Source organism: Ornithorhynchus anatinus, chromosome X1 (assembly GCF_004115215.2).
Source record: "Ornithorhynchus anatinus isolate Pmale09 chromosome X1, mOrnAna1.pri.v4, whole genome shotgun sequence".
Taxonomy (NCBI): Eukaryota; Metazoa; Chordata; class Mammalia; order Monotremata; family Ornithorhynchidae; genus Ornithorhynchus; species Ornithorhynchus anatinus.
In genome coordinates, this window is record NC_041749.1 from 114,626,992 (window position 1) to 114,653,470 (window position 26,479).

A 26,479-nucleotide genomic window follows, 5' to 3' on the forward strand; every position below is an offset into this window, starting at 1 on the left:
TCTTTCACCTCCATTATTTCATTTTATTCTCCCATCAGCCTCACAAGGTAGGCAGGGCCAGCTCAAGAAAATTTAGCAAAAGAAAATGACCCCTTGCTTATGTTCTCCCTCCTGTCTGGAACTCCTTCCCGTTTTGTGCCCGACAGACCACCACTCTCCCCATCTTCAAAGCCCTACTAAAATCGCATCTACCCCGGAAACCTTCCCCGACCAACCTCTCATCTCCCCACTCTATTCTCCCTCCCTTCTGCATCACTTAGGTCTAAGCACTTTGATAATCACCCTATCCACAGCACTTACGTACATCTTCTTATACTCTGCTATTTCCCCTACCTGTAATTTATTTACTTTAATGTCTGCCTACCCTGTAGACGGTAAAATCCCTGTGGGCAGGGATCACATCTGTTGTGTTGTACTCTTTCAGGTGCTTAGTACAGTGCTCTGCACAGTCAGCACTCAATAAATACCATTGATTGATTGATTAATTGACCCCAAAGGCCGCCAACCACCGGAAATCAGAAAGCAGCTCCCCTGGCTGAATAGTCCTCTGGGCAATTGCCTAATTTGCCTGTATGTTCAAGTCAGCCTTGTAGGGTGGATTATCATTATATCCTCCCTTTTCCAGGTGACAAACCAAGGTGCAGAGAGGCTAAATGCGTGCCTGAGGACACACAGCAGGCCAGTGGCAGAGTTGGGACTAGTACCTGGGCTTCCTGACCCTTGGGACCAGGTCCTTGCCCCTTGCCCACCACCTTTATTTGGGGGGCGGCGGAATGCGTGGCCCACGCGTAGGACAGTCGACAGCCCAGGCAGTGACCCACCTGCCAATCATAACCAGCTTCCAAACCCTGCCTCCCCTTGAAAAGTGATCCCTGTCTCCAATTTGGGGATCCCTCATTCTACTTCCAATTTTCCCACTAGCTAACTTTCCCCCCACGGATGAAATGACCTCCGGTACGCATGAGTGGTTTCCAGAATCTGGAGTGGAGTTGGCTAGGATTACGGCTTTCCCCTGCTGGCCGCTACCAAGGTAAGGAAGGAACCCATGGGGGAGGTGGTGAGGGAGACCGATTCTCCCCTGCTCCCGGCTTCCCTAGCCCCATAGGCATGAGGAGGGGGAAAGAACAGCTCGCGAGCTACATCTCTCCTGTGTTTCTTTTATTGGGTGAGTGGATGGACACGGTGGTCGACGAGGACACAAAATAAATAGAAATGAATCCCACGTGGCAAACCAAACACTGTAGGGCCCCGGCCGGGAGGTGGTGACGGCGAGAAGCGTGGGGGAAGCAGGAGGGAGGGAGCCAGCGACTTCGCTTCCAAGCACCAGGTCTTCCCTCCCCACCCCAAATGTAATTACAGAGGACACGGAGGACGGTGGGGGCCCCCGAGGGTGTTGCTCGGTTCCCTGGTCCCCAAAGATGGGACACGGGAAGTGACGAAAGGAACCTCTGGGGTTCACCGGACCCGAGCCTCAGTTCCCACCTCTGGCCTAGGAAGGGGTCTGGTAAGAAGTGGGCTGTGTCCTAGAGCAGGCTCTGGTCCGCACGAGCGTGCCGGCCCGCGCCCCACCCCACCCACGGTTTCTGTCCCTACAGGTTAGTCTACCCCCAGCCCCCGTCTCCCATTAACCTCCGATCTCATCCCATGACCCACCCCGGCTTCCCGTCCTCGATCCCTATATCCGTCGGCCTTTCTCTTAGGGTTGGTTTCACCACCACCACCACCACTAGCAGGGGGAAGGGCAAAGGGTGGGTTGTGGAGGAAGGGGTCCGCCTATCTCAGACTCCCCTGTGGCAGAGTGAACCCTCTCAGGAGGTAAGTCAGAGAACTCTTAGGGCCCCAGCCTCTCCACCCTTTCTAGCCCAACCCAGGAGCCCGCGATAAATTAGGCTTGAGCCCAAGCCCCCGGCTCCCCTCGGCCCCTCCGCGTCGACTCGGGGGAGATGGGAGGATGAGGGAGGCCTGGAAGAGTGGATTGGGTCGGGGGGAGCCGATAGGCAAAGCCCCTCCGCCCCCACCTCCCACTCCCTTCCCCTGGGGCCCCTCACTATCTCTGCCAACTTTCCGCCACCTGCAGGCGTCGGGTGGGGAGGCCGGTGCGGGGTTCTTCATTCAGGGGCCGGGCTAGAACCAGGGGGTAGGGGTAGCCCTTGGTGAAGTCCTCGCGTGGGCGGAGCTCGGCACCGGGTGACAGGCTGGACAGGTGGTGTTGAGGGTTGGTGGGTGGGCAGGTGGCCCCGGGAGACACGCGCTCTGACTTGATGCTGATGGGCTGGGGGTGGGGGGACACTCCGGGAGCCGGGGGACCCTCATCGCCAGGCGGGATGCGAGCGGCCACGCTGCTAAGAGGGGAGAAAAGGAGGGAGGAGGTGAGCGGAGAGTCAGGAGGGGGTTCTGAGAAGAGGCTGGGATCCTCCTCCGGTTGAGGAAAGATGGCGGGGGGCGTTTCGCGATGTCGGACAGGCGGGGTAAACGTGCCTCCCCCGTTCCCTGCCCTTAGGACCGGTGGGCTCAGTAACCCCACGGCATCTCACGCGGGCCCCCGTAGGTGGCCCCCACCTCTGCCTGGAGGGCCCCCTCCCAACCCCGGCTGCTCTCTCCTCGTCCCCGCCCCTACCCTGTTGACTCAGGCTTCGGTGATCCCTGTGAGGGTCCCTGGGAACTGGCCACTCTCGGGAACGGAGCAGTTGGGACCCACTCGGGAGCTGTATTCCCAGGCCCGTGGTCGGGGGTGAGCGGGCCTGGAAATAGCCTCCTGCTGGGGCCCCGGGCACGGGCCGCCCCAGGGGAGACGCCCACGCAGACCGGAGGGAGAAGCGGGCTGGGCTAGCCGCCTTCCAGGCCCCCTTCTTCTTCTCGGCCTGGGGGTTGGGACCTCCTGGAGGGAGGGTTCGGGGAACTGGGAACCAAAAGGAAGGTCTAGAAGGATGACCTCCCACCGACCCCGCTCTCCCCCTGGGGATTCTCCCACTCGACGCCCGCCTGAGCCTCCCAGGTCAGAGGGGAAGGGGGCTGCGGCGCCGGAGACGGCCACCAGGGGGCAGCAGCTCCCCTCCTAACCCAGGGGCCGAAAGCCAGACGAACGAAAAACTTTTGGCTGGTTTTTGCCAAGTAGAACGGCCCCTTCATCCCTGGTTCGCATGGTCTGGTCGGGCCCTGTCGCTCCCTCCTCCCCTCCTCTGGTCCCCGCCCTAGCTCTGAGCGGGCACGGGGTGGGGGATGAGGAAGAGCTTACCCCAGCTGCGAGTGCAAGGACGTGGGGTTGTCCCGAGGGGGCTGCCAAGAAGCCATGGCGTTGGGCTGGAGGAAGCCAGGATGGGGGGAAGCCTCTCCAGGTCCGTACTCTGTGGGGCCCGAAGGTGGGAGGAGGGGAGGCGGTGAGAGAAACAGCGTGGCTTAATGGAAACGGCCCGGGCTGGGGAGTCAGGGGTCACGGGTTCTAATCCCGGCGCTGCCGCTTCTCAGCTGTGTGACTTTGGGCAAGTCGCCTAACTTCCCTGGGCCTCAGTTACCTCATCTGGCAAATGGGGATTAAGACCGAGAGCCCCACGTGGGCCAACCTGATTATCTGGTATCAACCTCGGCGGTTAGAACAGTGCTTGGCACATGGTAAGCGCTTAACAAATACCATGATTAATTAATTAAACAGGACACCTTACCTTGGTATCGGGGGAGGGGGGTGCGTGTGTGTGTCTGTGTGGCTATTCCTGAAGTCCCTTGCCTAAATTCGTAACCCTCACTCATCTGAAACTGCTTTCACTCGGGCTCAAAATCATGTGATTTGAAAAGCCCAGCTTCGGCCAAGCGCCTCTCCCTCCCTCCACCCCAGCCCACGATTAGCTCCTACACTGGCCTCCCCCTCAGCACGGCTTTGTTTAAATGAACCTCGCGGGGGCGACTTTGTAAGACCATGTCTAGGGGTGAGTTGGGGAACGGGCTGAGTTGTCACTTACCTGTCTGGCTAGTGGACAGGAAAGGGAAGGCCCCCAGCCCGTGACCGGGAAGGTTGTTGTTGCCAGTAGCTACCATGGGACTGGAGTTTTGCAGACTAGAGTAGAGGGTCCTCTGCAGACAGGGAGAAGAGGCAGGGGCTGTCAGACATCCCCCCCCCCACCCCTTGCCCCCACCCCTTACTGGCCAGCCCCCTCCTTCTCCTGGCCTCTGGGTCCCTCCCTGCCTTGGCCCATCCTCCCTAGGCTCTCACCGTAGAGCTCAGGGTCCCCCGGGCCCCGCCCAGGCTGCTGGTCAGATCTGGCCTCCGGGCATCAGCCCCCAGGTAGAGCGGGGGTGGGGTCTTGCTGGCCAGGGCCCGAGTCAGGTTGCCGTGGGAGAAGAGTGGGTAGCTGAGTCCTAGTGAGAGGAGAGGGGCAAGGGCACGGCAGGATGAGTGGGAGCAGCTGCCAGGGTGCCATTCCGCTAGATCCCACTCCCAGAATTCTCCTGTGCCTTCCCCTCCCTCAGGCTCTGGGCCTTTCCCTTCTGGTTCCCTGACCCCCTCAGGTCCCTGTGGGGACCAAATCCCCAGGCACTTCCCACCCAACGTTGGCCTCCCGGGCACTCCCCAGCCACGGGGGAGGGGGGTCTCATCTGCCCCCCAAGGTGCCAGCTCTTACCTGGGGGCAGTGGCCCCGGGGAGCGTCCTGCTGGGGGGCCGGGCTTGGGCCCCGCTGGCTTGAAGGGGGGTGGGTGGCTCTGGCTGGGAGAGGGCTCCCCGTGGGTGCCCAGGCCAGCTGGATCAGTCCTGGGGGGAGGCACTGCCCCATATGCCACATTATGGCTGGGCAGGGGTGGGGCCGCCGACTATGGGGCAAAGTGGAGGGGAAAGCCAATTAGCCGGGACAACTCCCCAGTTCTTTCCCCACCCCCCACTCCTGTCCCAGGGGAACAGCCGAGTGGAAGCCAGGTGTGGAGGGAGGAGGGAGGGGATGGAAAAATCCAGATGTTGGCGATGTGGGGTGCGGGGGGGGGGAGGTACGGGGCGGGGGAGAGGGCAAATCCCCAAGTGGGGGAAAATCCAGATGTTGGGGAGGGCAGGGCAGAGAGGGCAAATCCCCAGTTGGGGGAAAATCCAGATGCCGACGAGGAGGGAAATCTGGATGCTGGGGAATCCATGGGTGGGGCCAATCCGGACGGGGTGGAGGTTGGGGTGCAGAAATCCAGTGGGCAGGTGGTGGTGGGAGATGTAACCAATCTAGCTGAGGTGGGGAGGAAGGAGGGAGAAACCACTTTGGGAGCAGGCAGGAGACAGGGACACAGACACAGACAAGGAGCCCACATGACACACTGAGCCATGTGCGCGCGCACACTCTCCCTCACCCACGCACACAGCCACTCACACTCACATAGAGCCTCTGCCGTGTCAGGGACAGGTCCACCCCATCGCTCAGTCGCCGGAGTTTCTCCGCGGGCTCGGCTGGCCCCTCGTCCAGCTCCAGCTCCTGGCTCTCCAGCCCCAGCCCCTTCCGCTTCAGGGTCTGTGGAGGTGATGGATACGGAGGGGGTGGTGGTGGGGGACTCGGGGACCGAGGGCCCCACCCCCACCCCCTCACCCCCGGGGTCATCGTCTCTCCCCCAGCTTCTGCAGATGGGATTCAGGGCCCGCAAGGGATCTGGGCCACTTCAGGCCCCCACCCCGGCCACCACCCCACCCCCGACATTTTGCCCATCCCCTCCTCAGCCCGCTGGCTTCCCGGGGAGCCCGGTGGCCCACTCTCGCTGCCCGGGCACAGGGCCGGCTACCTCCAGGATGTCGGTGTTGGTTCGGCTCTCGTGGGGCTCACTGTACTCTGTGTATTTGAGAAGCACTTTGTCCATGTCGGTGCTGGCGTACTGGAAGAGCCGGTTGGCACTGTTGAAGATGATGAGGGCTATCTCGCAGTCACACAACACGCTCAGCTCATAGGCCTTCTTCATCAGTCCAAACTTCCGCTTGGTGAAGGTCACCTTCGAGGAGGAAGGGTCAAGTCGGGGTGTGGGGGAGTCAGGACCCGGGGGGGGGTTCCCCCCTGCCCCACTCTGTCCTCCGGGGCTGAGGCCTGAGCAGTGGAAGGTGGGGAACCCAGGCCCTTTGCTGTCTCACAACCAAGTTGGCCACAGGGGCCAAGTGGATTTTCCCTCCCCACACTGGTTTCTGCCAGTCCCTGGAGGCCCCACCTGGGCCCAGGGACCTCTGACCAGCTGGCTTGGTCTGTCTCTAGCTGATAATAATAACGATCATATTTACTCAGCGCTTCCTACGTGCCGAGTACTGTACTAAGCACTGGGATAGATACAGAATAATCACGTTAGACAGTCCTCCCTGTCCCTCATGGGGCTTATAGTCTAAGAACAGGTATTTAACCCCCAATTTTGTAGGTGGGGAAACTGAGCCACAGAGCTGTCAAATGCCTTGCCCAAGGTCACACAGCTGGCAAGTGCCAGAGGCAGGAGGGGAACCCAGATCCTCCCAGGCCTGGGCTCTTTACACTAGACCACGTTGCTTCTCTAGCTGCTAGACCCGAGCCGGCGCTCAGCTGTCCTCCTCTCCTGACGGTGGAGGCAGACCAGGCCTCTGGCCTGCCTGAGCCGCCTCCCGGATCCAGACTCCCCTCCCCACCCCCTGGCTGTCTCCTTTTCCAGGAAATGCCAGGCTGCAACCCAGGTGAGGAGCCCAGCTGGGCCCCCTCCTTCTGCCGGCCACCTGCCTTTTTTTTTTTCAAATGGTATTTGTTCAGCACTTTTTTTGGTGCCAAGATACTGTTCTAAGCGCTGGGGTAAATAGAAGGTAATTAGGTTGGACACGGTCCCCGTTCCACACGGGGCTCACAGTCTTAATCCTCATTTTACAGATGAGTTAACTGAGGCCCAGAGAACTGAAGTGACTTGCCCAAGGTCCCACAGCAGACAAGTGGCAGAGCCGGTACTAGAACCCAGGTCCTTCTGACCCCCAGGCCTGCGCTCTATCGACTAGGCTGCGTTGCTTCTTTACCTGCCGGTTCCGCTGGTCCAGGATCCGGGAGATCTGGATCTTCTTCCTCCCCATGGCTCGGGCTTTGCTCTGGCGACGGCAGCGGTGGTGGTCGCGCGGAGAAGCTGGGACCTGGGCAAGGGAGGAGAGAAAAGCGAATGAGCAAGCTGGGGCCTGCTGAGGTTTCGTTTCAACCCGGAGTTACCAGGGTGCCAGGGACCACACAGAACAGGCATCCGGCACTGTCCTTGTCCCCAGGCTCTGGCAGTCTTGTCTTTCAGGGCAGCTGGTTCGGGAGCCGGGGTGGAAGGGCCATGCTAAATCTTCCCCCTGTCCTCGCCACCCCGCAAGCCACCTCGTGCCACCCAGGGAGTAGAATTTCCTTTGTCTGGAGGCTTGTTTTGAAGTGAGAATCCTACTTCGGTTCCTGTGGGGTGAGTGACCTGAAGGCAGGCTGGCTCCCAGGCACCTGGCCTGGCTTTTGTTACCATTGTGCCCCTGGAGCTAATTTTCCGACTAATTTTCTAACCCCGCCCGGCTGGGCTCTCCTGGCCCTAGGCCCGCTAAGGACAGGCGCAGACATCTGAGACCTGATGAGCTGGAGGCTGACTCCATGGCCTCGCCTGCCCAGTCTCAGCCCAACCCTGACCCAGCCAGCCTCCCCTCACACCTGCATACTTTCCAAAACCTGGGCTCTGAGCTGGGTGCAGTGTCCCCGACCATCACCTGTCTCCAGGGACAACCCAGCCCTGGAGTGTGGGGCGGGGGAGGTGAAGCGGGAGAGAGGGCTTAGGGGATTAGGGTTTTTTAACCGATTCTCTCTCCCCCTACGCACTGCCAGCTAAATATAACCCTGGCCTCGTCCGGCTCAGGAAGCGGCTGTGGGACCGACGCAGACGGGTATATATAAAGAGGGCAATCGGGCAGCGTGAGACCCGGGGAGGTGGGCCGGTCCCCTACCGGCCCCTCAGTGAGGGAGGAGGCCGGCCGAGGGGGTGGGGTGGCGGGGGGAGGATCGGAGGCAAATCAATCGCTCTCCCTTCCTCCCTGCTGGTCCTGAGCCACCGGGCCAGGAACCTGCCCCGGCAGCAGGGAACTGGGTCCAAAGTGGGGATCGTCTGGTTGGAGGGGAAGGCCGCTGCCGAGACCCTTGGGAGTTGTAGTTTCTCAGCAGGAAGTCTGGTATAGAGTAATGGCGTGAGGGGAGGAATTGACTGGTCGAACTCCAGAGAGGAAGGGGTGGCGGGAATGACCGAGTCTGTGGCACAGACTGGAGTGGAAGGTTGGAAGACCTCAAGGTGCTCTCTGGGGGGCAGGAAGGCGCTGGGGTCACCCCATGGTCCCATAGCTTCTTGGGGAAGATGCTGGGAAAGGAACTGTCCCCTCCCTGCTTTGTCCCAGGTTGGAACCATGGCCCAACCTGCTGGGATGCAGCAGGGCTCAGGGGGTGGGGGTGGAGGGGGTCTCTCTCAGCTGACTGTGGGGGTCTCTGACCTGATGTTAACACCTACTGGCCTAGAGAAGGGGCCGTGCTATGGGTCATGCTATGGAATGGGGTTCCGGAGGCGGCGACCTAACGGGAAGGGACGGGGCTGGGGGATAAACCGGATGACTTGGAGGACCGCCCCCCCCCGCCCCCCCAATCCTGGCTTTTCCCAGCATCTGACTGCCCCCATGATGTTCCCGGATTTTCTGGGTTCTTTGGCTCAGGGCTGTCCCAGACGGTGTCCCAGAGGAGGGGAGAAGCTAGAGGAAATCTCCATCACGCCCACCTGTGTTGGGAGCTGGGAAGCGGGCAGAGGGCTGGGGCCTGCGCCACGGCCCGGGCTGGTTCTCATCCCACTCCCCACTGGCCTCCCCACCTTCCCTCGTCCTGGTCCCCGCCCACCACCCTCCATCCCAGCCACTGCTCCTGAGCTTGCCTGCTAAATTTAACTGCTAGGGCTAATTTTAATTCCCAGGCGGAAACAGCCGCACAGTCCTGGCCATTCCCACGACCCCGTCTGGTGCTCCGGCCCCTCTGGGTGCGCTGGGGACTGGGGAGGTCGGGGGGGAGGGGGGGGAGGGCGGGGTCCTAGTGCCCGGCTCTGGCAGGGTGGGGGTGCCGTCCCGGAAGCTGGTTCCCGGCATTCTCAAGGGAAAGCCCCAGCTGGGCTCCTGTTCCCAGCCCGGCCCTCCTCTGCACAAGTCACAGGAGAGCTGGCCAGGGGAGTCACAGGCCTGGGGTACTCACCGAGGTCTCGGGGCCCCCAGAGGGTGACCCTCTAGCAGTTCTCTGCCAGGTCCCTTTATCCCTGCCCCTCTGCCCTTCCCAGCCCAAGCCCAGGTTAGCAGGGGACCCTACCTCTGCCCAGAGGCAAGGCGCTAATAATATTACTCACTGGAGGATTTGCTCAGTGCTTACTACGTACCAGCGCTGTACTAAGTGCCGGGGCAGGTCCGACATCATCAGATCAGACCCAGTCCTTGACCCACGTGGGGCTCATGGTCACAGGGGGAGGGAGAACAAGTATTCGATCCTTTGACAGATGAGGAAAATGAGGCACAGAGAATAATAATAATAATGTTGGTATTTCTTAAGCGCTTACTCTGTGCAGAGCACTGTTCTAAGCGCTGGGGTAGATACAGGGTAATCAGGTTGTCCCACGTGAGGCTCACAGTCTTCATCTCCATTTTACAGATGAGGTAAATGAGGCCCAGAGAAGTGAAGCGACTTGCCCACAGTCACACAGCTGACGAGTGGCAGAGCCGGGATTCGAACCCATGACCTCTGACTCCCAAGCCCGGGCTCTTTCCACTGAGCCACGCTGCTTCAGTGAACTGACTTGCTCAAGACCACACACCAGGCAAGTGGCGGAGCAGGGATAATAATAATAATAATAACTATGGCATTTGTTAAGTACTTGCTGTGTGCCAGACACTGTACTGAGCGCTGGGGTGGAGACACACAAATCGGGTTGGGCACAGTCTCTGTCCCACATAGGGCTCTCAGTCTTAATCCCCATTTTACAGAAGAGGTAACTGAGGATGAGAAGCCAGGTCCCTGCCTTGCAGGCCCAAGCTATAATAATAATAATATTTATTATTATTATTTCTTTCTCTTTCTATGAGGCCACTCTGCTTCTCAGGTCTTGGCTGGGCAGATGCTCGCAGCTGCCGTTCTGAGCTCATGGGTGGGGACAGCAGATCCCCCATCCTAAATCTCAGAGATCCAGTCCATGTTGGAAAAGCAGCTGGAGGAGGAGCAGCATGGCCCAGTGGAAAGAGCCCGGGTACTGGGAATCAGGGGTCCTGGGTTCTCATCCCTGACATCTCTGGCAACCTGTGTGATCTTCGGTAACTCACTTCACTTCTCCATGCCTCGGTTTCCTCTTCTGTCCAACCTGATTACCCTGTATCTACCCCAGAGCTGAGTATGGTACTTGGCAGATAGCGCTGCCAAGTGATATCTAGTGATATCTAGTGATAGTGCCGAGAGATATCACTATTATTATGATTACATTATTAAATCCCTGGGAAATCCATAGCTCCCCCAGAACCTCTTCCAAGGAGATAGCTAGGGTTGGGGGGTAGGAGGGAGGGGGGAGAAGTCCTGCAGCCCAGAGCCCTCAGGCCACACAGTCAGAACCTCTGTCTCTCGCTCTCCCTTTTTACGGTATTTGCTAAGGGCTTACTATGTGCCAGGCACTGTACTAAGCACTGGGGTAGATATAAGCCAATCAGGTTGGACACAGTTCATGTCCCACATGGGGCACGCAGCCTTAATCCCCATTTTACAGATGAGGGAACAGAGAAGTGAAATGACTCACCCAAGGTCACACAGCAGCCAAGCGGTAGAGCTGGGAGTAGAACCCGGGTCCTCTGACTCCCAGGCCTGAGCTCTTTCCACTAGGCCACGCTGTTTGCTCTCCCCTGCACTGGACCAAGAGGGCGGAGAACTGGGTCCCCCTATGCGCAGATGATGTCTGGGGGGATGGTCTGGGCTGGAGAAGGGAGAGTTGGGGGCGGGGGGCCATGCCCAGGAAAGGCCCTCAGGGGGGCTAACCTGGCAGCCTGGGACCCATTCAGCCCTCTGTCCTCTCCTCCAGAAATAAATCCACATGCAAATCCTGCTGACCTCTGTCTCACGGGTTTCAGCAGGGCGCTTAACCCTTTGAAGCCCCAGATGTGAGCGCACATGTTGGCGAGGGGGAGGGAGAAATGCACATTTATATATAAGTATGCAAATCCTGCTGCGTGGGTATGCGAATCAGGACAGATTTAACACATGCAAACCCTGAGGTCGAGAGGGCCCTGGGGCCCAAGGGTGGGCCTGGCTGCCCCATTGCCAGGCAGAGAAAAGATGCCCCCCCAGAGAATGGCAGGATCAGAAGAGACAGGTGTGGGATGAAAGGGTGAGACTCCCCCTAGGGTACTCCGCCTGACATCCTGGGCTTAATCAATCCTCTCCCAGGAATGGGGGTGGGGGGGGGAAGCATTCAAATCGGGGAGACAGATTTGGGCCCGGAGGCAGGTGGATAGATGTGATGATCTCTGGGGTGTGGGTCAGGGGCGTGCGTCTCCAACAGAAACAATTTTTAGATAGTAAGAGAGATCCAACTGGTTATAAGAGGAGAATGAAGAAGAGTCAGAAGGACCCGGGTTGCTAATCCTGGCTCTGGCCGTTTGTCTGCCGTGTGACCCTGGGCAAGTCACTTCACTTCTCTGTGCCTCAGTTACCACATCTATAAAATAGTAATGACTGTGAGTCTCATGTGAGCCAGGGACCGTGTCCGACCTCATTAGCTTGTATCTACCCCGGTGTTTAGTACAGTGCCTGGCACATAGTAAGGGCTTAACAGATACCATTTTAAAAAATGGAAAGATAAGTGAATAAGTCCCTCTAGACTACAAGCACCTTGTGGTCAAGGAACATGTATACCAACTCTGTTGTACTCTCCCAAGCACTTAGTACAGTACTCTGCACACAGTAGGTGCTCAATAAATACAACTGATTGGAATCTGTTAATCAATCTACCAATCAATAATATTTAAAAGTGCTTCCTGTAGGCAGAGCGGTGGGACGAGTACAATATAACAGAGTTGCTAAACACGTTCCTTGCCCAAAAGGAGCTTACAGTCTAAAGGAGGGGGCAGATATTCACACAAATAAATTACAGATATGTACATAAGTGTCGTTGGGCTGAGGGTGGGGTGAATATCAAGTGCTTAAAGGTACTGTGAACTGTTTAACGCTTACTCCGTGCCAAGCACCATCTTAAGCCCTGGAGTAGATACAAGACAAACTGGATCAGGCATAGTCCCGTTCCAGCCACCTTGTTCCCAGGATTCAGGCCAGCTGGGAGGAAATTGGATGTTAGACTGCCCCCTTTTCCAGCTGGAGGGACCCCGTTTTCTGCCCTTTGACACTAAAGACACCGAGCTAGGAGCTCCCGCCCGTCTTGCCTGAGTCTCCCAGATGGCAGCTAGCTCAGGCCCCGAGAGTACACAGTGGACAGAGAAGGAGGCAGTGGGGCCTAGAGTGGCAAGAAGGGGCAGGTGGATTCTAAGTTCCAATCTCAACAGCCTGTGACACCCTCTCCCCAGCCCACTCCTCTCCCTCTCCGCCTTTGCTAGATGCTTGTTCTGGTCCTTGAGCTCTTTGGAAGAACGGTGAAGAAGAAACCTTCGCAAAAGAAGAAAATGAGCTCCACCAACTCCTCTCTGAACTGGGCACGAGGGACGACCCACTGCAGGGACGGGGAACACATCTATTTTCGAGCCAATCACCATCTTCTTGACTTACTCCTGCCTCTGCCTTGTTGATTCTGATCGGTTGGAATAAGAGAGGTCATCTAGTGTATCCCCTCGGGGTTTTAGTAACTTGGGGTTCATATCAGTTGAAACAGAAGGAGGGGTCCCCTGCCCCTCTGGCCCCTTCAACGACAATCTCATCCAGGGGGATCAAGTGGTCAAACATCATCATGGGGTCAAAGGTGGACGACCTTGCTCAACAGGGGACAGGGAGGCTGTGTGGGAGGCAGGGACCCCGGGTTCTATTCTTAGTCCTTATCGGGCAGTCGGGAAGCTGCGTCTCCGGACACTCGACGGGGGACAGGTAGGTGCCGCGGCAGCTTCTTGGGATGACTGACTGGGCGAGAGGATGCTAGCCGGTAAAGCTGTGGGGGGAAGGGCAGAAGGGGAACGCAGGTGAAACAAGTGGGGCAAATGGGGAGTCCGTAACCGTCCCCTTTCCCCGACTTTCACCCCAGAGGAAGTTGCAATAAGGTCACGGGCCACAGGTATCATCTCCCTACAAGGCACCGAATTCATCGGATCACGGCCGGAGGCCCGGCCCTGGATTCAGTGGGACGCGGGGCAGAGGCACGGGATGGGGAGAGAGGGACTGTATTGGACCTGGGGGGGGAGTGGGTGGTGTTGGCCTCGTTGGCCGGGGTCAGAGGAGAACCTAAGAAGACATGGACTCGATCTGAAGGTTGGCAGCGTTCCACAGAAATCAACACGTCTATCCTTCTGCCACTCGCCTATTCACAGAGACCTCCGGGACAAGAGATTCCCCAGCCGCTTTGGGGGAGGGAAAGGGAGAGGAAGAGAGAAGAGGCTGTGAGTCTCTGGGAAAGTTCGGTTCTCACCCCCCAGCTGGGCTCTCAGAGCCCCCAGTTGCAGTTACCCATGTGGGTAACCCATGTGACAACTCTAGGGGTTGGGGGGGTGAGGGAGGACGGGGAGGTGAGGGGAGTGTTCCCAACTTCTTCCTCTGGGGCGGCAGCTGCTGTGGTCTCTGGTCAGACCTGGTAGCTGTTGTGGTCTTCGGCACGGGCGCCCGGAATAGCCCCTGGGGAATTGAGTGGGGGGAGGAGAGCTGAGACAAGCGAGAAGGAAGAGGGAAGTGAGAGCCGAGGGCCACAGGCAGGCGACGGGCGCTTCCGGGGCGCTGTGGGGGGAGGGGGCCGCGGGAGGGACGGCTGCTGAGCTCTGGAGACCCCCTGCCGAGCTGCCGGGTGTGGGCCTGTGGCACTCGGGGTCAGCCCCTCTGGTCCCTGCCAGCTCCCCCCTCCCCCCCAGCGCTCCCCTCTGTGAGGGATGGACTAATCAGGCAGGTGGAATCGGCTCACGCAACGAGCACCCAGGTTTCATCAGCCTCTCCCCAGGCTGCTCATTATAGGTGGCAGGAAGGAGGGCTGGGGCCGGAGCTGCGACCCTCCCTTGCTCACCCTCCCCTTCCCACTTCTCCCTCTGGCTGCCCCCAACCTCCCAATGGAGGAGACCCACCCGATGGCCCAGAACTGCCTGCCCCCTCTTCCTAGCAGGTCCAGCTCTGGAAGGGGTGGAATTCCGCAGAAGTCGGCGGCAGCGCTTCCCCCGGAAGCCGGCCCGGTCCCAGCTCTGATATCCAGCAGTAGGGTGGAAGGCAGGAAAATCCTCCCACCCCCAGCCCTCGCTCCTGGCCCGGCACCATTGGCGCTCTTCCCTGCCTCTCTGTCCCCACCCCCTCCATCCTCCCCGGTCATTTTGGGTCAGATGCTCAGTCTTCCCCTCTCCCAGCTCATTTGCCACCCGGCCCAGAGGGGATCCTCAAAACCAGTCCTAGCTCTGTTTCCGGAATGTCCCGGGCCCGGAATCTGCCGTCCTCCCTTCCCCTTCCTCGTCTCCACGAGCCCTCCCTCGGGTCCCGCGGCCCCTTCTGGGCCCGGGACTCCACCGGCAGAAAAGGGTGTCCCGTACAATGCCAGACCCTCTGCCTCCCCACCAAACCCCCGCTCGTCCCGGGGGCGCTTAGTAACTCTTTGGGTCTCAACAGAAAAGGGATCCAGGTCCCACTTCTCTCATCCCAACCACTTCCCATCTCGCCACCCCCAAACACCCTAATGGTAAGGCTGGGGTAGGTAGAAACGAGCTAATCAGGTCACTCGAGGCCCAGAGAAATGAAGCGACCCGTCCGGGGTCACACAGCAGACGAATGGTGGAGCCGGAATTAGAACCCAGCTGACTCCCAGGCCCGTGCTCTATCCACTAGGCCACGGCTGCAGGATGTCCCTGCCTTCTGGGCACCCTTTGCTTCCCTCTTCCCTCACCCGCCCACCCCGCCCCAACCAGGGCCTGGAACAGAAGGGGACCCACGTAACCCAGAGATGAGTCCAGCTCTGCTATTTGATCTGTCAGCGGGAGCTGTGTCCCCGACCCCAGAGAGGCCCCTGGCTTAGCCCATTTATGTTCTCTTTCAGTGTGATGCGGCACATTGGATTTGAATAACAATGACGGTATCTGTTAAGCCCTTACTATGTGCCAAGCACTGGACTGAACACTGGGGTGGATACAAGTTCATCACTTTGGACTCAAGTCTCCATCCCACATGGGGCTCACAGTCCCCATGGTTTCTAACCCTGACTCTGCCACTTGTCTACTCTGTGACCTTGGGCACATCAGTTAACTTCTATGCGCCTCAATTACCTCATCTGTAAAATGGGGGTTAAGACTGTGAGTCCCACGTGGGACAGGGACTGTGTTCCATTTGCCTGTACCCACCCCAGCACTTAGTACATGCCTGGCGCATAATAAGCGCTTAACAAATACCACAATTAGTGTTAGTATTATATAGGAGGGAGAACAGGCACTGAATCCCCATTTTACATATGAGGAAACCGAGGCACAGAGAAGAGAAGTGACTTGCCCAAGGTCACAGAGCGGGCAAGTGGCGAGGCTGGGATGAGAACCTAGATCGCCTGATTAATTAATTAATTAATTCATTCATTCAATAGTATTTATTCCCAGGCTCGTGCTCTTTCCATCTGAAACTGGGCCAAACTGGGTCTTGCGCTGGCTTTACTAGGACCTCGCTGTGTGACCTTAGTCAAGTGGCTTAACCTCTCTGGGCCATTTTTCCCATCTGTAAAATGGGAAGGACACTTTCTGCCCTCCCTAGCTCCCAGGGACTGGAGAATAAACGAGACAGCTGATGTGAGCATGTTTTGGATGTGAATACTTCCTCTTGCACCACTCTGGGGCTGGGCCGGGGGCCAATTTCTGCCCAAGCCATGAGAGGAAGAGCTGTCCCCAAGCCTGTATGTGCCCCTCTCCCCCATTTCCTCCACCCCCGAGTCTGGGCCTGGCCTTGAGGCCTGACTCTGCCAGCCTGGGCCGTAGGGTAAAGCAGTTCCGACCAGGGCTGGAGCGGCGTGGGCCGGCTGACGACTGCCCGCTGTAGCGGGGGACCTGGACAGCTCCCAGGGTAGCTGCTGCAGGAATGCAGGGACCGTGGGTCAGTCAGTCAATCGTATTTACTGAGCACCTACTGTGTGCAGAGCACCGTACTAAGCGCTGGGGGGAGAGTACAGTATAACAATAAACGGACAGATTCCCCGCCCACAACGAGCTTATGGTCTTGCGGGGTCGCAGCAGTCATCTGAGGTGAGCGGGGCATGAAACGAGACAGGGGAGTCCTCAGACTGGGTGCCAACCTCCGAAAGCCTGAAACACCAGCTCTCCCTCCCTCTTAGACTGCGAGTCTCTTGGGGGGGCAAGTGCTGTATCTGACTTGCTTCACGTGTAGCGACCCCAGTGCTCAGTGCAGTGCTTGGCACACAGTAAGCGCCGAACAATCACCACAGGGAATTAAATTAAAGCTTCGCTCAGGTTTCGGGTGGGGGCGGAGGGGAAGGGTGCCAGACCGGGAGGAGGGATGAGAAGAGGGAGAAGAGGTGGTGGTGGAGCCTTCGTTCTGATCCCAGCAAAGCCAGTGGGAACCCCGGAAAGCAACCTGGAGGAGAGGTGCTGCAGGTGGAGTGGGGAGGGGGTCAGGGAGTACAGGGACTCATCTCAGGGTCATGGCTCAGGGTCTGTCTGTCCTGGGGACCTCAGGGACTCCCAAATGTTCCACTGCTCCTTGCTGGGGCTCAGGCAACTTCCTTTTCAGGGGCTCCATGGCAGGATGAGAGCTGGCAGGACTGCCTGGACCCCCATTGGCCACCCCTCGTTAATCAATTAATTAATCAATCATGGTATTTGTTGAATGCTTACTTTGTGCCAGGCACTGTTCTAAGCACCGGGGTAGATACAAGCTAATCGGGTTGGACACAGTTCCCTGTCCCACACAGGGCTCACAGTCTTAATCCCCATTTTGCAGATGAGGGAACTGAGGCGCAGAGAAGTTAAGTGACTTGCCCAAGGTCCCACAGCAGACAAGTGGCGGAACTGGGACCAGACCCCAGGTCCTTCAGACTCCCAGGCCCGTGCTCTATCCACTAGGCCTCGCTGCTGCTTGTTCTGTCCGGAGACCTAGGGAAGGTGAGAGAAGTGGGAGGAGGGTCGGTGGCTGTCTGTCAGGTGCTGAAGGAAGGTGCTCTGAGCTTATGCATGGGTAGGAATGGGGGTGGGTGGCACAGGGCCCGAGGGCACCTGGCGTGATACCAGGGAAAGATATGGCCCCGCTGCATCTCCTCAATGCCAGGCATGGCTGGGCAACCCTCCCGTCTGCCCTTTCCTTTCACCGGACCGAGCCCCTCTGTAAGTCTAGAAACTAAATGTGAGCAGTCCCATCCTGCTCCTGCCATGGATCCTGGTAGTCTGGCTACCTCCTTGGGTCAAGAAACAAGGTCTCCCACCTCCCTCCCCTCCTTTCCTTCACCAGCTACCCCAGCTTATTCGGAAGGATAGGGCCAGTGTAGGGCTGAGGACTATGATCTGAAAGCAAAACTGGTGTTTGGGAGCGGTTTCCTTGGGATTTCCCAAGAAACCTTCTGACTGAGCCTTGTCTGCAATTCCCCCCCCCCCCCAGACTGGAAGCTTGCTGTGGGCAGGAAATGTGTCTGTATACTGTACTCTCCCACGAGCGTAGTATAGTGCTCTGTACACAGTAAGCGCTCAATAAATACCATTGACTGACTGACCATCTCCAACCCGCTGCTCTAGCTTATCCCACTTTCTGGAATTTCCCTAGCCTGGGCCTCCGATCTGCCAAACCACGACTCTCCTCGCCTTCAAAGCTCTCCAAATAGCTACTTCTTTTGGGATAATAACAATAATTATGGTATTTGTTCAGCATTTACTCTATGCCAAGCACTGTACTAAACCCCGGGATGGATACGAGATCATAGGTCAGACAGTCCCTGTCTCCCAGGGGGCTCACAGTGTAAGGAGAGGGAGAAGAGGTATTCAATGCCTATTCATTCGATAGTATTTATTGAGCGCTTACTATGTGCAGAGCACGGCACTACGCGCTTGGAATGTACAATTCGGCAACAGATAGAGACAATCTCTGCCCACTGACGGGCTTACAGTCTAATCGGCTATTTTACAGATATAAAAACTGAGGCACAGAGAAGTTAAGTCATTTGCCCAAGGTCACACAGGAGGCAAGTGGCAGAACCAGTATGCGAACCCAGGTCCTCTGACTCCCAATCCTGTGCTCTTTCCATTAGGCCATGATGTTCCTCTGAGTCCCCAAACTTATCCTAACTAATCCCTACCCCTCTGATCATGCCACCCCAACAACCTCCCTAATATCCGTAGACATATCAATTAATTTCTTTGGCATTTATGTAGTTACACGATTCCTTCTTTGTGGTTTTTACATTTTCCTCTTTTTTTTTTTAACCTATTGCATATTTGGCAATTTGATCGATTATGTCTGCTTGTTTCCCCCACTAGACTATAAACCCCTCAAGGGTAGGAACTGCTTCTTTTCCTAATGTTTGTTCCCCAAGCATCTAGCACAGTACTCTGCCCCCAGTAGGGACTAAGTCAACGCTGCTGATGAGTAAGGGGGGAGGGGAGTGGGGGAGGTGTCTCTCTGGGACACTCAGACATCTCTGAAACTGCACCTTGAGTCTGTCCCAGGTGGGGTGATCTTGGAGTGGGGTTGAGAGGCAGCTGTTGTTGCAGGGTGGGACAGAAGACCCTGGTTTATTGTCCAAGGGTCACGGATAGGACACCCATCTGTTACTGTAATGTTGTTTAGAACATTGGAAGAGGAGGAGGTAATGACCTCACCCCTTAATACCATGAATTTGCATAGTTAGTGCTTTTATTTTTCACGATATTTTCATGTTCTTCATCTCATTTTTTGTCCTCAAAACATCCCCACGAGGTAGGGAATGCAGGAATCTTCTCCCCATTTTACAGATGAGGAAACGGAATGAGAAGGAGAATAACCGTGGTATTTGTTAAGTGCTTACTACGTGCCAGGCACTGGATACAAGCAAATCGGGTTGGACACAGTTCCTGTCCCACATAATAAGTTGGTATTTGTTAAGTGCTTACTATGTGCATAGGGCTCACACTCCCAATAGAGGTTCCTCGGGTCACACAGCGGGCAAGCGGAAGAGCCAGGACTTGAACCCAGGTCCTCTAACTCCCAGGCCGTTGTTCTTTCCATCAAGCCACACTCCATTTGTCCCTTGGGAAATAGTTCCAGAGTGCCAAGTCCTTCCCTGGTCTGGCTGGCCAGGCTCAGCCCCAAAGTTATCAGTCTTCCCAGTGGGCAGTGCCAGCTCGGGTACCGCTAGCAGAAGAGCCCCTTTTGGGGCTGGGGGCAGGTGGCACTACTCTCCCACTCATTCCTCCCAGCTCCTGGCATCAGGGCATTGCAGCAGCCCTTGGAAAACATTGGCAGCCCCCTGGGATCAGCCTGCGTCTCAGAGCACCAATTAAGACTCCAAGTAGGAAGTTTACATACTCTGCCGTGATATAAATGACCCATAAATGTGCCCTCCCGTCTCCCAATATACCCGGCAAGCCTCGCCTCACCCCGTCCCCGACTCCGCGGACCGGCGCGGGGAGCGGGCACCTGAAAGTCGAGGGCGTTCTGAGTCCCCACCGAGACAGCTCGGGAACGGGCACGGACCAGGCAAAGAAAAAAGGGCTCCGGAGGAGGGAGAGATGAGGGTGCGTGGGAGAAACCGAGAGGGGTGTGGTGTGGGGGGGCCCATCTGGAATTGATTGTACTGTCTGTCTCCCCCGATAGACCGGAAGCTCCTGGAAGGCAGAGAGTGTGTCTACTAACTCTCCTGCACTCTCCCAAGCGCTTAGTACAGTGCGCTGCACAAAGTCGACTGGAAGCTCTCGGAAGGTGGGGAATGTATGTTCTAACTCTCTTGCACTCTCCCAAGCGCTTATTAAAGTGCTCTGCATGCATGAGGTGCTCAATAGATGCTACTGACTGACTAGAGCGCGGTGAGAGGATGCCCTCCACCTCTGGCCCATTCCATTTTGCACTCTAGCCCACCTTGAACCTGTGTGGATGGCACCATCCCTTAGTCCCACCCCAAATCCCCATCCTGACCCGGCCAGGCCAGATGGGGAGGAGTTTGGGGGGAGCAGTCCCCGAAGCGGGCTTAGGTGGGCCCGGTCAGGCGATGGGGCCAATCAGCGGAGCTCCGAGTGGCTGCTCCTCCTCCCCTCCCTGCCAGCCCTGAGCCGGACCTCAAGTCGGCTCCCACTTGGCATCCTTCCTCCTGCTGCCCTTTGAGCCTAGCTCTGGTCCCAACCTTCTCTCAGAGGGGAACGTTGTGAATCAGGGACCCCTTGGGCTCCTCTCTGGAGAGGATCCATCCACACAGCTGGCCAGCGGCCAGGCTGCCTGGCAGCCCCGGCCCGAGCCCCGCTGCTGCCCGTGTTCCGTGCCCGTGGGTGGCTGGGATGACAGTGTTTCCTCTGCACCGTCTGTCACCAGGCCGGATCGGCACCATCCGCGAGAGTTGAGCTCTCCGCCCACTGCCCAGGTTCCAGCTGCCAGAAATAGCGCTGGGCGCTCCTCGCACCCACTCCCAATCCAGTCAGAGCGTCTCAGCCCTGCCCCTCCTCCACAGGACACGGTCAAGGCACCATCCCCAGTCCCTGGGGAAGGGACACCTGATTAGCCCTGGGCTCTCTGGCAAAGCCATGCACCAAGAGAGGGAAAAAATCCAAACCCAAGTCAAAAACCCATACCTACATATATGCACACATAAACACACACACACACCGCTGCCTACATGCAAACGCACACAGACACACGCACACACACACACACTTAGGTCTGGATGCACACCGATACATTATTCACATATAGACCTGAATACACATACGCGCCTTGGTCTGGGTACATGCGGATATAAACATTCATGCTTATTCTCATGAACATTCATGTGTAGACCTGAACACACATTCACACTAATACGCACCTGTTTGTACGTATATCTGGATGTACACAGTCATAAGAAACCCAAATGCACCCAGACACACCTAGCTCTGGATCCACACAAATACACTCATTCACACATAGGCCAGAATGCCCGCAAATACACACCCACATACATGCCGAATTGTACATCCCAAGCGCTTAGTACAGTGCTCTGCACACGGTAAGCGCTCAATAAATACGACTGAATGAATACCCAAATCTGGAGGCACTCATATACACCCACACGCAAGTAACCCAAACACACACACACACATTCACAGGTAGACCTGAATACACCCACACATACACGTATCTAGATAGGTTCACACACAAATGCATACATTCACACGCAGACCTGAATGCTCACAAATGGTCCCACACATAAATTCACGTATAGGTAGGAAAACACATACACACACACTTATCCACTGAGATATATAACAACACACACACAACTACAAGGAGGGTGTGGGGAGCAGGACACCTGCTCTGAAAGGGTAGCCAGAAAGGGTGTGGCCACAGGGCTGTCACTGTCACCACCACCACCGGCGTCCACTCCCCGTCACGGGTCAGGGTCGGTTCCACTTCCAGCTGCTGGGGAGAAGCTGGTCTGATCCACCGGGAGTGGAAATGGGAACAAGGGTTGGAGGAGGGATGGAGGCAGGAGGGCACAGGAATTGCCAACTCCAGCCTCGTGAACAGCCCAGTATATCCCCTGCCCTGCAGCACCAGATACACACACACACATACACACACCCACACACAGCCGCTCCCCACACACTCCCCCCCGCCCCCAGCTGCACAAACCCACAGGTGGACCCACAGCCACACCTATTCACCCACCCCCAAGAAGTGTACATGCAGAAATGCACAAACACATTTGCTCCCTTGGATGTTACTGTAGGGTTGTTCAAGACAGCAAAGGCTGCTGTTTGTTTTTCCATTCTCACTTATCAGAGAGAGCCCAGGTGATATGGCAGAAAAGCACTGCCCTACTGCCTTCTCCCCGACCCTCCACACTTCTCTCGTCCGGGCCACCCTGACTCTGTTCAAAGGGATGGGGGTTGGGGGCGGCAGTCCCCGGGGTGTTGCTGTGTAGGTGCATGAGGGTACGGGGTGGCGTGTCAGGCCCGAAAGCAGCTCTGAGACTCTGGCTCTTTGTTCCGGGAGAAACTCCTTCTGCAGATGGCAAAAGCAGGGCCCCAGTGGAGCCCAAGAAATTAATCCCCACTCTCATTCTTGCTACTCTGGGAAATTAGCAAAATCTGTCACCGCCGCCCCTGCTCCTGGAGTGGGCTTCGAGTCTAAAATTGATCCAGCCCTTTTGCTTCTCCACAATCCAATGGGGGTGAGGGGTGGGTGGGCTGGGGGAGTCGGGACTGATGGGGGTGGGGGGGCAAGGGGGACCGCTGGTGGAGAACTCCTCCCTGCCTCCCTCCCAGAATCAATTAGAAATGGAAGGGACTTTCGAGAGGCCATTCGCAGAACCAGCGTGGCCTAGTGGAAAGAGGCCCGGTCTGGGAGTCAGAGGACCTGAATTCTAATTCCGGCTCTGCCACTTGTCTCCTCTGTGACTTGGGGAAGTCCCTTTTTTACAAAATGGTATTCGTTAAGCACTTACTTTGTGCCGGTCAGTGCACTAAGCGCTGGGGTAGACGCAAGATAATTAGGTTGCACACAGTCCCTGTCCCATATGGGACTCACAGTTTTAATCCCCATTTTACAGCCGAGGAAACTGAGGCCCAGAGAATCTAAGTGACTTGCCCAAGGTCACACAGGAGACATGTGGCGGAGCTGGGATTAGAACCCAGGTCCTCCGATTCCCGGGACTGGGCTCTTTCCACTAGGCCAGGCTGCTTCTCCTAACTCCTTCACTTACCTAACTTCACTTAACTTCTCTGGGCCTCAGTTACCTCATCTGTATAATGGGGATTAAATCCTCCTCCTTCTGATTTATACCCGTTCTCTCTGTCACTTAGACCGTAAGCCCCTTGTGGGACAGGGACTTTGTCCAATCTAATTATCTCGTATCTACCCCAGCGCTTAGTACAGTGCCTGATACATAGTAAGAGCTTAACAAATACCATTAAAGAAAGCAACAGTCCAGATCCCTGCTTCCGAGTAACACTGCATCTTTCCCCTTCCCTTCAGGACTGTCTCCTGACCATCGCAGCCCCTCACAGCTCCCCCCACCACTCTGTCCCTTCTCACTACATTCATTCAATCGTATTTATTGAGCACTCACTGTGTGCAGAGCACTCTACTAAGGGCTTGGAAAGTACAATCCAGCCATAGAGACAATCCCTGCCCATACCGGATTTACACTACCCATACCCCTTACTCCTCCTCCTCCTCATCTCTCCTGTCCTGTGAGGTTCCCAAATACTGATGGCAGGTGGGGCTGGTCGGCTCTCAAATCCCTCCCTGGGCTTTCCCTGGTCAAGACAACTGACATCAGCTCTTACGGAGCCCAGGCCTCCCTCTGCCCGCCCGGAGCCAAAGGCATTGACCCAGCTTGCCCCATACCCACTGCTCGAGGCCCCCCCCAATTCCCAATCTTCAGCGTCACCTTTGTACTTGAGTCCGTACCCCCCCCAAGGTAGGTATTCGCCCCGCCCCCACCTGCATTTATAGACATATCCTGATACTCTGTGGCTTCCCCTATCTGTAATTTATTTTAGCGTCTGTCTCCCTAACTAGATTGTAAGCTCCTTGTGGGCAGGGATCGTGTCTACCAGCTCTCTACCCCAGCGCTTAGTACAGTGCTCTGCGCACGGTGAGCGCTCAATAAATACCTTCGATTGGTTGACTGACCCCCTCAAGAATAAAGACTAATGTGAACCCAGCCTTCTGCCGTCCGGCTTCAGAGGCGTAAGTCGGTCAACAGATGTGCTCTGAGCACCCTCGGTCTCGGTTTCCCTATCGGGAAAATGATCTTGGTCCGTTGGTGTCGGCGGCACGGTAATGATCGGGGAAGGTCACTGTCCAAACCTGAGATTTAGGCAGGGGGCATCCCAGCTACCCTCCCCTGAAGAGCAGAAACCCCAGTTTGTCTTTGGGGCTTACTCTTGGGCAGGGGAGGCAGGGTGTTGCTCCCCTCGGGGTGGTAAGGATCCCCAAACTCCTGGGTCCTCAGTCCCGGCCCGGCACAGGCTCAATCCCGTCAACTCTGAGGTGTATCTTTTCCCTCTCACACAGAAACACGGGGGCTGTGATAGGGAAGGTGAGAGACATGGCACTAATAATATTACTCACTGGGGGTACTGGGTGCCAAGCTCTGTACTAAGTGCTGAGTACATCAGGTCGGACCCAGGCCTCGACCCACATGGGGCCCGTGGTCGCAGTGGGAGGGAGAACGGGTATTCACTCCCCCTTGGACGGTTGAGGAAAACGAGGCACAGAGAAGTGAAGTGACTTGCTCGGGGCCACACAGCGGACGAGTGGCGGGGCAGGGATTAGCCCCGCGGGGACCGAGGGGAAAGAGAAGGCTGAGAGGCTCAGGTCGGTCTGCCCAAGCCCGAACCTGCAAGTTCAGGGGGCCTCTCGGGTTGTGAGGAGCGACCAGCCCAAGGGCTGAGTTGTCCTGGCTCCACCCCACAGCCCGGGCCTGGCCGGCGTGCAACAGATATCATCTCCCCTCGATCGAGCCCGGCTCCTGCGACAGGAGAAGGCTGCTCGGTTGAGGATGACACATCCATCTCGGCAGCAGACACTCTGGTAAAAATAACAGCCCGCTGCCAGGCACTGGCACATGACCCAGGACATGCCAGCCGCCTACGGGAGAAGCTTTTCCCTGTGCCATCCCGGTTCCCCTCCCCGAAAAAACTGGCCAGCAATCGCCTACCCACCCGCCTCGGCCTTTTTTTCTTTTCCCCCTCTCACAGCCTTCCTCTCCTCTCCCCCTCCGGCCGAGGCCTCCTCCGACTCCCCCTGGGCAAACCGTCCTTTGGCCCGAGACCCCACGAAGCTCCCGGGCTGGAGGGGGCGAGGCTGGGGGCAGGGCTACCGACGGTGCCGTCGTGCGGGAAGGAAAAGCCCGGAAACGGGAATAAGCAGGCCTCGCCCCACAAACCAGGGGTTCGATCCATGTTAGCCAGTCTCTTACCCCGGGAGCCTGAGATTTCTCCCCCCGCCCCGCGGAAGGTTTCACTTTCACCCACTTCCCCCCGCCCCCCCCCCCGGGCCTCCCACCACCACCACCACCGCCCCCCCCTCCACACCTCGCTCCCCCGCTCAACCTGGTCGAGGCCACTTTCCGCCCCCCAGGCCGACCCTAAGATCGGATCCCCTCACCCCCGTTATGGCTAGCTGCCCCGGGGGGTGGACCACGAACACCTCCCCTCGGCCGGGGTCGTGCCATTCATTCATTCAATAGTATTTATTGAGCGCTTACTATGTGCAGAGCACTGTCCCATGGACAATGGGGCAACAGATAGAGACCATCCCTGCCCCTTGGCGGGCTCACGGTCTGATCGGGGGAGACGGACGGCCAAAAACAGCCAGCGGGGAGAGGGCTGCAGGCCGAGCCCAAGCGAGAGGCCCGGGGCCCGGAGTGTGCGAGACTCCCCCGGCGCTCCCTGCCGTCGGGAGCGCGCATGGTGGAGAGTGAGGGGCGAGCCTCTGTCCCGCACTGAGATGCGTCCCCAAGCCGGCTCCTTCCGCCGGGTCGGCGGGGAGAGGAAGGAGAAAAACGTAAGCCCGTCAGTGGGCAGGGATGGTCTCTATCTGTTGCCGAATTGTCCATTCCAAGCGCTTAGTCCAGTGCTCTGCACCTAGTAGGCGTTCAATAAAAACGATCGAATGAATGAATGGATGAAAAACGCGGCCGGTGGAGCTAAGCGAGAGGTCCGGGAAGGAGAAGGAGGGGGAAGAAGAGGAGGAGGGGCAAGAGGGGAGCGTCCCCCACCCACCCACCCCCGGCCCGGACTCCGCGCGCCCATATTCCTCCGTGAGCGCCCTGCACATCTGGAGCCATCGAGCGGCGTCTAGGCGGGGTTCCCCGAAGAGCAACCTCGAGGATAGCCAAGCGCGCTGCCTCCCGTCCCTGGGGGCGTGCCCTTTCGCCCGTCTCTCTGAGACCCGCATCGCCCATCCTCCCCCCATCCCCGGGCCCTCTCGCCCTCCCCACCCCGTGGAGACCCAGACACCCCCCCCCCCCCCCCGCTCCATCCCCACACCTGCTCAGCGCGTCCCTCTCCGGAAACTTGCCGGCGCCGGCTGGAGGAGGCTCAAGAAGCGCCGCGTCTCCGAGGCATGAGCTGGCCGCCGGGAGGCGAGGAGCGGGGATCGGGGGGCCACGGCGGCCCTGGGACCCCGGAGTCTTTCTCGGGGGTCGGAGCGCGGCGGGGCCCCGCTCCCTGGGAAAGTCGGGGGAG

The 26,479-nt window shown here is 57.7% G+C and overlaps 1 protein-coding gene across 2 annotated transcripts; it reads right to left on the reverse strand.

Moving 5' to 3' along the window:
• Positions 1 to 1,137: 1,137 nt before the first annotated feature.
• MEF2B (myocyte enhancer factor 2B) lies at positions 1,138 to 26,479 on the reverse strand. 2 transcript variants are annotated; one of them, XM_039910411.1, is made up of 9 exons: positions 26,282 to 26,479; positions 6,968 to 7,078; positions 5,740 to 5,943; positions 5,343 to 5,474; positions 4,614 to 4,800; positions 4,205 to 4,350; positions 3,954 to 4,065; positions 3,236 to 3,344; positions 1,138 to 2,339 (listed from the first exon to the last, which is right to left on the reverse strand). In XM_039910411.1, the coding sequence occupies exons 2-9, from the start codon at positions 7,019 to 7,021 to the stop codon at positions 2,048 to 2,050; spliced, it is 1,236 nt and encodes a 411-aa protein (XP_039766345.1). In that variant the 5' UTR covers positions 7,022 to 7,078; positions 26,282 to 26,479; the 3' UTR covers positions 1,138 to 2,047. The 2 variants fall into 2 exon arrangements, with proteins under 2 accessions (XP_039766345.1, XP_028905780.1); XM_029049947.1 differs by having other exon boundaries at positions 1,138 to 2,342.

Bases quoted from the DNA above. Each gene is read 5' to 3' on its own strand.
- MEF2B (XM_029049947.1), bottom strand. From the start codon at position 7,021: ATGGGGAGGAAGAAGATCCAGATCTCCCGGATCCTGGACCAGCGGAAC. The intron at 5,475-5,739 runs GTAGCCGGCCCT...TCACCTCCACAG, and splicing joins CCAACACCGACATCCTGGAG to ACCCTGAAGCGGAAGGGGCT. The intron at 4,351-4,613 runs GTAAGAGCTGGC...TCCTCTCACTAG, and splicing joins CCCGGGGCCACTGCCCCCAG to GACTCAGCTACCCACTCTTC.